The sequence below is a fragment of the Myotis lucifugus genome, unplaced genomic scaffold (assembly GCF_000147115.1).
Source record: "Myotis lucifugus unplaced genomic scaffold, Myoluc2.0 scaffold_138, whole genome shotgun sequence".
Lineage (NCBI taxonomy): Eukaryota > Metazoa > Chordata > Mammalia > Chiroptera > Vespertilionidae > Myotis > Myotis lucifugus.
The window spans coordinates 881776-893205 of NW_005871186.1; the positions used below are offsets into that span (position 1 = coordinate 881776).

At 45.4% G+C, this 11430-nt stretch overlaps 1 protein-coding gene across 3 annotated transcripts in view; it reads left to right on the forward strand.

Annotated features, from left to right (window-relative positions):
• CLPB (ClpB homolog, mitochondrial AAA ATPase chaperonin) overlaps window positions 1-5760 on the forward strand; it is a 146941-nt gene extending 141181 nt beyond the window's left edge. For all 3 annotated transcript variants that reach the window (XM_023758750.1, XM_006094486.2, XM_023758751.1), the window contains 5 exons: window positions 3423-3579; window positions 4382-4455; window positions 4608-4727; window positions 4928-5032; window positions 5445-5760. In XM_023758750.1, the coding sequence (XP_023614518.1) occupies window positions 3423-3579; window positions 4382-4455; window positions 4608-4727; window positions 4928-5032; window positions 5445-5693 (705 nt within the window). In that variant the 3' untranslated portion in view covers window positions 5694-5760. The remainder of the gene's footprint in view (window positions 1-3422; window positions 3580-4381; window positions 4456-4607; window positions 4728-4927; window positions 5033-5444) is intronic.
• The last annotated feature ends 5670 nt before the right edge of the window (window positions 5761-11430 follow it).

An 11430-nucleotide genomic window follows, 5' to 3' on the forward strand; every position in this document is an offset into this window, starting at 1 on the left:
GGATTTCTGGCCTGATGACTGGACTGCTGCTGCTGCTATCAGCTGAGGCAGGAATGCAGGAAAATGAGCTGTAAATTGGAGAGGAAGGTGGGGAGCTGAGTTTAGAACTGTTAAAAGGCAATGCCTGAGGAACAGCCGGATGGAGATGTCTAAGTGGTCATTCATCAGTTGGAGAGGTTTGGAGCAGTGGTCGCCAACCTTTTGGACCTCACAGACCACCGGTTGGCAACCATTGCTCCAAAGGTTTCCTTAAACCAGCGGTCACCAACCTTTCGGACCTCACTGTCCACCAGTGGTCCACGGACCACCGGTTGGTAACCGCTGGTCTGGAGCATAGAAGAGGTATGTACTAGACATAGAGATTCAGGAATGGTCCAGCACAGACAGGGTAATGGAAACTAAGGGAAGGGATGAGATCTCTCAACTAGGGAGAATAGTGTGCAGAGAAGAGGAAAGGGCTAAAACAGAGCCTGCACCTACCAGGAAGAGTCAAAGGGGGAATTGATAGAGCAAAGCAAGAGACTGTGGTTCATTATGGGGCAGAAGGGACACAGATCAAACACAGTCCCTGCCTCGGTGTTCATGAATGAGTGGGGAAGACAGGCAACAAAAGGCAGTTCAGGGAACTATGGTGAGTGCTGCACTATGAGAAGCAAGTGCTGTGAGTTGTAAGGGCACCTAATCAAGTCTGGGGGCATGAGGGAAACCCCTCATTCCTACCCTGCCAGTTCTCCCAAGCCTGGGCCCAGAAAAGCAGAACTTATTGTTCTCTTCAAAGCACCAAGCAGGACTAATGCTGGTCACATCCCAGGTGACCCCTATGGCACAGAGCCACAGTCCCAGGAAGAGACTGGCCCGCAAAAAGCCCACCCTCTGCTCCTCCCTTCAAAGAGACAAGCAGTGGGAAAACCGCCCATGGAGCCCTGGGGTGAGCATTCATACCCCACCCAGGGTGTGAGCGTTCCAGTCATTGCTGGAAGGTGGGACAGTGACAGCTCCCTCTTTGGGACACATCTTTATTGCCAAGGACTCTGAGGACAGAGACATGAAGTCACCCTTGGGTCAGTCATACACTGCACCTGCTCCCCTGATCCACCTGGGACCCATCCTCAGGCCCAGTTATGAGCACAGCTTTGATCTCTCAGAATGAAATCGTCGCTGGTTATTGCTCTGGCCAGTGCAGCAGTGTGTGCACTCAGTCCTCGGGAATGACTGTGAACATATAGTGTCATATGCATGCACCTGGGCATGTCACACACTCATGCAGACCTGGTCCCCACTAAAGAGTGGATTCTCTCGTATTGTAACCTATAAGCAAGAAAACTAATGGCAAAAGCTCAAGAATACCCAGTTGTGCCCTTGCCTTCCCCTTGTCCCATCCAAAGGCAGGGACAGGAGAGTGAGCAGGGACTTAGATCACAAGGCCCCTTTTGAACAGACCCCCTTGGAAATAACACTTTCTGAGAGGCCTGTTCCAAGGGCTAGTGTAAAGTGAGGCTGAAAAGCACCCAATACCATGGCCAGCATGCTCTAGGTGCTCAGGCAATGCACATTCCTTCCCATATTGCCTAGAAGGACCATTGCTTTGGGGGGTTTTGTTTTTGTTTTTTAATATTTCTATTTTATTTTATTATTTTCTATTTTTTAGTGATTTCAGAGAGGAAAGGAGAGAGAAAGAGATATAGAAACATCAGTGATGAGAGAAAATCATTGATCGGCTGCCTCCTGCACGCCCCCTACTGGGGATTGAGCCTGAAACCCAGGCATCAAACCTGGGACCTTTCAGTTCACATGCTGATGCTCTATCCATTAAGCCAAACCAGCTAGGGCACCATTGCTTTGGTTTTAGAAGCAGGGGCTGACTGAGTCAGGGCAACAGGGAAAGGAAAACGCTTGAGGATTGGTTTCCAGCTGAGGCTGGGACAGGCAGGAGCCCACAGACCTGTCCCCCAGAGTCATGTTATCTGGCCTGGTAGGAGCTATGTTTTGTCTGTAACCCAGAGGAAATCCCAGGCAGGTCTCCTTCTTCCCACACTTGTCTCAGTTGTTTCTCTCCAGCAAGGATCAAAGGATGCAAACTCAATTTGGCAGAATTCTGAGAAAATTTTACTTAGGGAAAGAAAATTTCATGGAGCCTCATTTATCCAGCACTATTCGTATGACCTCAGTAGACTGGTGCAGAAGGAAGGGCGTGTCTCTGTGATCACATAGTTTGAGCCTCAGCTGAAGAGTTTACTAATGTGAGACCTTGAATGAATTACCTAACCTCTCTGAGTCTCAGTTCCTCTGTAGGGGTTGTGAGGATTTAGGCATTTTACAGGCACTGAACACTTACTATGCACCAAACACTGTTCTAGGACCCAGAGAGAACAAGATCCAGCCTCCACCTTCTTGGAGCTTCTGGTGGGTGGAGTGCAATGGTACACAGAAAACATTAAGCAGGTCCCTATGGCGGAAATGCCCATCAGTGTCCACTGTTGTTGCTCCATCAGTGCCTCTCAGTGAGGTCCTGATCATTGCTTTTGTTCTACTGCAAAGTGCTGCTTACGGTGATAGATGTGAGGTTTGCTGAGTGGATGGAGCTCCTTGCCCTTGAACTAAATGACCTATACTTTCCTTATTCTTCTGTCTCTTCCTCTGCTGTTGCTCCTTTTCTCTTTCCTTGGTGCATCTGTCTCCAGTACAGATGCTCTCTTTTATGTCACTTCTAGAAAGAAAGATTCCAAGGAAACTTCCCAAGTTGGTTAAAGGAAGAACATTATTTTCTATTCCTCTCTGTTTCTATTCATTTTGATCCAACAAATATATATGTGTTTGCTACAGTAATAACATTTCACAACATTTGCACAGTTTTAATAAAGACAGATGTGGGTAAAGTGAAAAATAAATTTGCACAGCTTGGTTAACTAAGGAATATTCTTCAGTATGACCATATCTCATCTTCACAGTGGCCCAGTGAAATACCCTCCTCTGAACAGCAACTTGGGCTTCCCCTGTGATAACACGTAATGCACTGACTTGTCATTACTGGTTTCCTAAGTGTCGCTCCTCTAGACTGGGAGCATGTCAAAGGCTCACTGGGTCCCCAGTGCCCCAACACAGAGCCTGGACTAGAGTGGGCTTCCAGAACAGTGTATTGGATGGGTGCATGTGAAATCAAGCTGACTTCTGGGTGCCAGGGATAATTAGATACCCTGACTGTTGACACAGCAAATGCAGTCTCGCTGCAGGTGCTCAGTATGTGAAGCAGTTGCAGCCCAGGGCAGTGAGCACTGCAACCGAGGGTGAGAACAGTGCTCAGAGAATCCAGGGAGCAAGCAGCTGACTCTGCCAGGGGTAGGGGAGACATGGGTTCTGGAGAGACCTGGAAGAGGTGCTCGGTCTTGTAGCTCCCTAACTGTACAGTCACTGCTCATTCCCAGGGCCGGCTGACAGATGGAAAAGGGAAAACCATCGACTGCAAGGACGCCATCTTCATTATGACCTCCAACGTGGCCAGTGACGAGATTGCACAGCACGCACTGCAGCTGAGGCAGGAAGCTTTGGAGATGAGCCATAACCGTATCGCTGAGAACCTTGGTATGGCACATAGCCTGGGCTGTCTAGGCAACTGGGCAAGTGCCCAGATCACCAGCACATCTCTTGGGGGCAAGGATGGCATTGGGGTCCTAGGCCTTGGTGAGGGTCCTGGTAGCTGGCAGTGACCAGATTCTAAGCACCATACCAGATATGAAGGGAGGCAGACAATGCCCTTACTTCCTCTATAAAGCCCCAGGTCTCAGGTGACAGGAGGGTCCCAGACAGAGGAATGGATGGAGCACCCCAGGTGAAGGACCAGGAAGAGGCCAGGGTCTTGGGGAGCTGAAGGGTCCCTTACTTAACAGAGATGCTTTGGTGCAATGAGGGGACAGCAGATCAGAAACTATGGAGATGGACACAAACTTTTTCAGCCGAGGAGCCTTCCTGGGTAGGTAGGCTGGAGAGTGCTGGAAAGGAGGAGTGTACCAGACAGAAGGCCATATCTGTCACCTTTCCATTTGGAATTGAACCCTCCTGCCCCCTTCTTCTAAGTCAAAACTAAAATCTTGATCCTGACTCTCCTCTTCTTCCCTCCCTTTCTCACACAACTTCCTCTGTAAGAACCCCAGGCTTTGTGGTACATAAGAGCTGGAAGGGCCTCAGAAAGTACCCAGACCAGTCCTCTCACTGTTCAAGTAAGAAGACCAGGCCAAGGCCCAGAGAGCCTGAGACATTGACCAGGATCACACAGCTCATCAGGGACAGGACCGGGGCTCTTTTCATGGACGAGGTCAAGGGGCTGGCACATCTCCCAAAGCCCCTGGGTGTGGGGAGTAGTCAGTTTATGATTCTGTTTCTACAGGGGATGTCCAAATTAGTGACAAGATCACCATATCAAAGAATTTCAAAGAGAATGTGATTCGGCCCATCCTGAAAGTAAGAGGTCTTTGTCCTTCCCACTGGAGCCTTGGGTGGGGGATCCCCTTAGCCTAAAGCTATGGAAGCCCCCATATCTTCTCCACTGGGGTCCAGTAATTGCCTTTACCCCCATCTCAGTCACTGACCTCACTCCTTATCTGGCTCTGCAGGCTCACTTCCGGAGGGATGAGTTTTTGGGACGAATCAACGAAATCGTCTACTTCCTCCCCTTCTGCCACTCGGAGCTCATCCAGCTAGTCAACAAGGAACTGAACTTCTGGGCCAAGAGAGTAAGAGTGGGGACTGCCCATGGGTTGGGATGGGATATCTTCCCACTGGGAGCACCACCTCCCAAAAGGTGGAGCACAGTGGTATGGGCCAGTGGCCCTGGGGCACATAGTCTCTCACAGGCCCAGGCCTCTGGCATTAGTGATGAGAGGTGGAAAGCCCTCGGCCACATGAAGACATACTCCTGTCTGACCTTTCTCAGGCCAAGCAAAGGCACAATATCACACTGCTCTGGGACCGAGAGGTGGCAGACGTGTTGGTTGATGGCTACAATGTGCACTATGGCGCCCGCTCCATCAAGCATGAGGTGAGCACAGGTGCCTCCACACTTCCCTCCCCGGTACCCCTAGACCCAGTCCCTGGGCTCCCAGCCTGGAATTGTTCCTACCCAGAACAGATGCCCTTATGGAATAAAAAACACAGGATGATCAAGTCAAACCCTGTTTTGGAGGGTAACCCCTACAAGGATGGGGAACTGTATTGGGAACCTTAGAAACTGACATTGAGTTTTTAGCACAATCCTGCAAGCTGTGTTGTTAGCCGTTCGCAGATGAGAAAACTGAAGCTTGGCATAAGTGCTTGTCCTAGCAGTAATGATAGAGGCTGGCCTTCATGCCAAGCAAAGGCACAATAGTAAGCGATAGAGCCTGACCTTCAGACTCAGGCCACAGGCCTGCCCAGGCCTCAGCAGTGACGACCACTTCACCTGCGACCTGCAGGTAGAACGCCGTGTGGTGAACCAGTTGGCAGCCGCCTATGAACAGGACCTGCTGCCAGGGGGCTGTACTCTGCGCATCACTGTGGAGGACTCAGACAAGCAGCTACTCAAGAGCCCTGATCTGCCCTCACCCGAGGCTGAGAAGCGCTCACCCACACTGCGGCTGGAGATCATCGATAAGGACAGCAAGACCCACAAACTGGACATCCGGGCACCACTGCACCCTGAGAAGGTGTGCCACACCCTCTAGCATCTACCTACCTGCCTAGTGCCCTCAACGTCCAATAAAGGCCCCTCAGCTGTGGCATGGCAACTGACCTACCTTCCCCTCATACCTCTTACTCCTCTCCCCCCAGCCTCTTACCTCCTCACAGCCCCTGCAAGACCCCTCCCCTGCCCCCTTTGTTGTGGGTCCAAAGCTTGCTAACAGTCTCCAGGAGGAGCTGCCCCTGCACCTCCTTCAAGCAGAGAGGAGAGGAGGTCCCTTATCTCTCCTTCAGCATGATCTCCATGCCCCATAGTCTCTGGAACTTGATCATGTTCTCTGGAAGCTCAGAAGTATGGCAGCTAAGAACAGATCTGGCTGGAAGAAGACAGGGGCCAGACTATGACCTGCCACCCTCTGCTGGCCCTCAGAATGTCTCCACAGAGAGTGGAGAAAGTACAGAGGCTCAGGCACAGAGGCTCTTCAGTTGAGGCTATAACTACCTCTTTTCCATGCCCTAAAATTCCAAGGGAAAGGGACCCATAGAACCCTTCCCCCTTCCACTGCCATATCATAGCTACTGTTCCTTCTCACCCTGTGTTCTGGGGTCAGGCCAGACCAGGTTTCTCCAGCCTTGGAACTAGCCGATGTAGAGCACTTCTAGGAGGAAGGCTGACTGGGTCACCACACTGGCCTGCTTTGGGACTCTAATACCAAATGATCCAAGTAAGCTCAACTCTCTGAGACCTCCTTCAGGAGACTAACAACATAGACCCTAGGGAGCTGTGGGGGAAAATCTAGAGATCATGGGGCCTGCCTCAGCCCTGTCTACACTGCTGTCCCAGCTAAGTTAGCCTGGAATAAACAGCTCCCCCGTGCAGTCTGCATGTGAGTCACTAAGCAGAAGGTCTGCACACCATCCCCTTTGCTTCAGCCTCAGCTTAGCTGGGCACAGCAAGGCCTACTGTGTCCTTGGGCATCATCTGCAGTAGTCCCCGTTGATGATCACCCTCTCCCTGCAGGGCCGTTTTGGAACCCTCCTTTGGTGTTAGCGCATCTCTTTCAGGAAGCAGAAAATGGGGGCAGGAATCAAAGTCCCTTGGGTGATGGAAGAATGTCATAACAACATGGTGGGTAGAAGACAGTCATAAGCCAGGATGTGGGCTCTAACAATCATTATCTGCCCCTCAAGGAGCTATGTCTGCTGCTCCCTACCTCAGTGACTGCTGTCCTTTTTTTTTCTTCCTTAAAATATTTTTAGAATTACAGAAAGTTGCAAAAATAATAGAATTCATGTATAACCTTCACCTAGCTTCTAATATTAAGATCTTTTTTTTTAAATATATTTTATTGGGTGGGTAGAAGACAGTCATAAGCCAGGATGTGGGCGCTAACAATCATTATCTAGCTCCTCAAGGAGCCTCCTGCACATCTTCTACTGGAGATGTGCCCGCAACCCAGGCACACGCCCCTGACCGGAATCGAACCTGGGAGAAAGTTGCAAAAATAATAGAATTCATGTATAACCTTCACCTAGCTTCTCCTAATATTAAGATCTTATAAAACCATGGTATAATTATTAAAATCAGGAAATTAACATTGGTACAGTTCTACTAACTAATCTGTGGACATTCAAATTTTTCCAATTCTGCTACTGATGTTCTTTTTCTGGTTCAGGATCTAAGGCAGGTTCAGGGTCCTGCCTTGCATTTTGTTGTCATGTTTCCTTCATCTCTTTCGACCTATGATAGTTCCTCTGTCTTTCTTTGACTTTCATGACCTTGACACTTTTGAAATGTCCAGGTCAGTTATTTTGAGGAATGTCCCTCAATTTGGGTTAATCTACTGTTTTCACATGATTAGATTGAGGGTCTACATTTTTGGCAAGACGAGGACCCCAGGAAGAGCTGTGCCCTTCTCAGTGCCTTCCAGCAGGGGATAAAGGTAACTTTGATCACATGGCTGAGGTGGTATGCGTCAAGTTTCTCCACTGCAAAATTACAAATTCTCTTTTGAAATTAGGAAGGGTCTTGTGAGGGGATACTTTGAAGCCATGCAAATGCCTTATTTACCCTTAGAATTTTGCCTGCTGATTTTAGCATCCATTGATGTTTCTTATTGTTTAAATATATTTTTATTGATTTCAGAGAGGAAGGGAGAGGAAGGGAGAGATAGAAATGTCAATCATGAGAGAGAATCATTGATCGGCTGCCTCCTGCACACCCTACACTGGGGATTGAGCCCGCAACCCAAGCATGTGCCCTGACCAGAATCGAACTGTGACCTGGTTCATAGGTTGACATTTGGCCATGCCAGCCGGGCCATCGATGGTTCTTGCTTACAGCAAGTATTAATGTTCTATTTGCCTAATGATGACTTTCTGTTTCCTTATTAATATATTTCGTTATTAATATATTTATTAATTGGCATTCTACTGTAAGGAAGAGCTGTCTCTTTCCTCCCATTTATTCAATAATTTCTTTATAACAGTATAAACTAATAGATATTTGTTTTTTTCTATGGTTTATAATCTAATACAAAGTTTCTTTTGTTGCTCTTTTAGGCCTAGATTTGGCCATTGAACTCTGTAAAGTTGGATCCTGTGTTGTTTCAGCATTGCCCCCATCATTTTTTTTTTTAGCACTTCCTTACTTTCTGGCACCACAAGATATTTCAAGTTCACTCATATTTTTCTTGTCCCAGCCCTAACATCAGCCATTTCTCCAAGCAGCACCTGGTTCCTTTTATTCGAGAATGATACTTAGAAACCAAGATCTGGGCATTAGGTGTATTCATTGCTACTGGAGTGTCGTTGCTTCTAGGCCCTTTCAGCACACAGAACTATGAAATATATGTATGTATGTTAACACATGCATCACACACACCTGAATTTATTGCCGTGTCTCTGTATCTGTATATTACTTAAAAAACATGAATTCATATTGATACCTACAGTTCCAATCAAATATCACATAGTTTGTGACTGCCATTGTTAGGACTTTACTATTCTTATTCTGCTTTTCCTCTCCTGCTATCTCTGTTTCTTCTCTTTCCATTCTGTTTTGTGTTAGATAAAATTATTTTGCCTGGCTGTCAGTCCCTTGGTTCAATGAACTATGGCCATGAGCAGCAGGCATATAACTCAAAATCAGGTAACTTTTTAAATGTTTTTATTTATTTTTAGAGAGAGAGGAAGGGAGAAGGATAGAGAGATGGAAACATCGATGATAGAGGAACATCATCAATTGACTGCCTCCTGCATGGCCCCTACTAGGGATAGAGCCTGCAACCGAGTGAGGTACATGCCCTTGACCAGAATCGAACCCAGGACCCTTCAGTCCACAGGCCGATGCTCTATCCACTAAGCCAAACTGGCTAGGGCAAAACCAGGTAACTTTTATACAAGAAAACCCAATGGCCACCTTTCTGAAAAGAGGATCGGGGACAGAGTAGACCCTCAGTTTCTGAGGAACTTAAGTATCACTTCTAGGGATTCTTAGTTAGACCTCTTTGGTGATGTTGGACCCTATCTTATGCTTCCTTGGCATCCCATGCAGTATTCAGCTCCCTTACTTGTCTCATGTCTCTTTGTCACCAGAATGTGAGGTCCAAGAGGGCAGACACTAGTTGTTCAGCTCACAGCTATTCATAGCACCTGGCACAGTGCCAACATGTGATGGATGCTCCAGGTATTTGGGTGAATGGTGGACCCTGTGGCAGGCACAGGTCTTCACAGTAGGTCGCAGGACAGAACAGTGTTATTTGTTCACTGAGCACACATTTATTTGTCGTGTGCTTGTGGCCAGACAGTAGGACTTGCCAGGATGGACCCCCGGAACAAATGGGGCAAATTAAGACCCAGAATACCTTATTGACTATCCTGAAGTGCATAAGGCTGGACTGGGAGATGAAAATGTAACACCAGCACCTTTATTGTTCAAAAAAGAAAAGCTCAAAGCTGTGTAGTGATAGTTTTAGAAATTTAGAAAAAAACACATTTAAACCACAATAATATAGGAAATAGACTAATAAAGATAAAACCTGAAGTTAATGAAGTAGGAAACTAAAAGTAATAATAAAAGATAAATAGAAAAATGATTATTTGAAAACACCAGTAAAATAGATAAAACTGTCTTAGCCTAATAAAGGGGAAAAGAACAAAAGAATAAAACAGGATTAGGAATGAGAAATCAGACATAACCATATATATATATGGAAGAATTTTAAATAATTGTAGGAGTGTTCTATGGCAACAAATTGTAAAACAGGGCAAACAGATAGTTTTCTAGCAAACACTGACCCAAGGTATTGTTTGAATGGACAAATTAATTACCAAAGAAATCGGAAAGGTGATTAAAATTTTATCCTTTTTGTCTTATTTTAAACTTTTTTATTGATACATATGGAAACGTGCATAGATCACAAGTATACAGTTCAATTAATTATCACAAAGTGAACACCAAAAAAATAGATAAGTTGCAGTTTTTAATTAATATGTAAACTGCTTCGCCGAACCGGTTTGGCTCAGTGGACAGAGCATCGGCCTGCGGACTCAAGGGTCCCAGGTTCGATTCCGGTCAAGGGCATGTACCTTGGTTGCGGGCACATCCCCACTGGGGGGCGTGCAGGAGGCAGCTGGTCGATGTTTCTCTCTCATCGATGTTTCTAACTCTCTATCCCTCTCCCTTCTTCTCTGTAAAAAATCAATAAAATATATTAAAAAAAATATATGTAAACTGCTTCAAACCATGGGAAAATATGAAAAAAATGCTCCATATATTTTTCTTTTTTAATTTTTTTTTTTAATCCTCACCTGAGGATATTTTTCCATTGATTTTTAGAGAGAGTGGAAGGGATCGGAGAGACAGAGAGAGAGAAACATAAATGTGAGAGAGATACATCAGATTGATTACCTCCTGCGCGAGCCCCGACCGGAAGTACGCGCAGGAGGCAAACTAAAGTACATGCCCTTGACCAGAATTGAACCCAGGACCCTTCAGTTTTCGGGCTGACCCTCTATCCACTGAATCAATCCAACTAGGGCTCATCATTGATGTTTCTATCCCCCTTTCCCTTCCTCTCTGAAATCAATAAAAATATTCTTTTAAAAAACAATAGCAAACATTATCCTTAACTATAAATACTAAAGCTAATTCTGTTAAAGTCTGAAATAAGACAAGATTCAACATTGCTTTGAAAATGCAGGTAAAAGCAATTAGCTAAGAAATCTAATTGGTAAAAAAAAAAATCTAATTTGTATAAATATTGGAAAATAATAAATTATATTTAGGAAATCCAAAAGACTACAGTAAAACTTATTAGAATTACTAAGGAAATTTGGTAGGTATCTAAATAAAAGATAACTACATAAAAATCAGTAGGTTTTTGTCTATTTTAGCAATAATCAACCAGAAACAGTACAAGGGAAAGTATTCCATTCATAATAATTGCAACAAATAGGTATATATATTTGCTCATATATACATAAAGTACCTCTGGAAGAGAGGAGAGTTAGGTAGAGAGGGGATAGCAATGGAAGGGAAAATTCACTGAATTCATTTTTACACTATTAAATTTTGAATCCTATTAATGTGTTACCTATTCAAAATTATGTAATACTTAATAACTTTAACAAAGAAAATCATATTGAAGGGCATAAAACAAGATCTGAAGAATGAAAAGACATACCAGGTTCTTAGAAAAGATGACAATATCATTACAATGTCAATCTTTAAGTTAATATATAGTTCAATGCAAACCCAGTTAGACTCAACAGCATTTT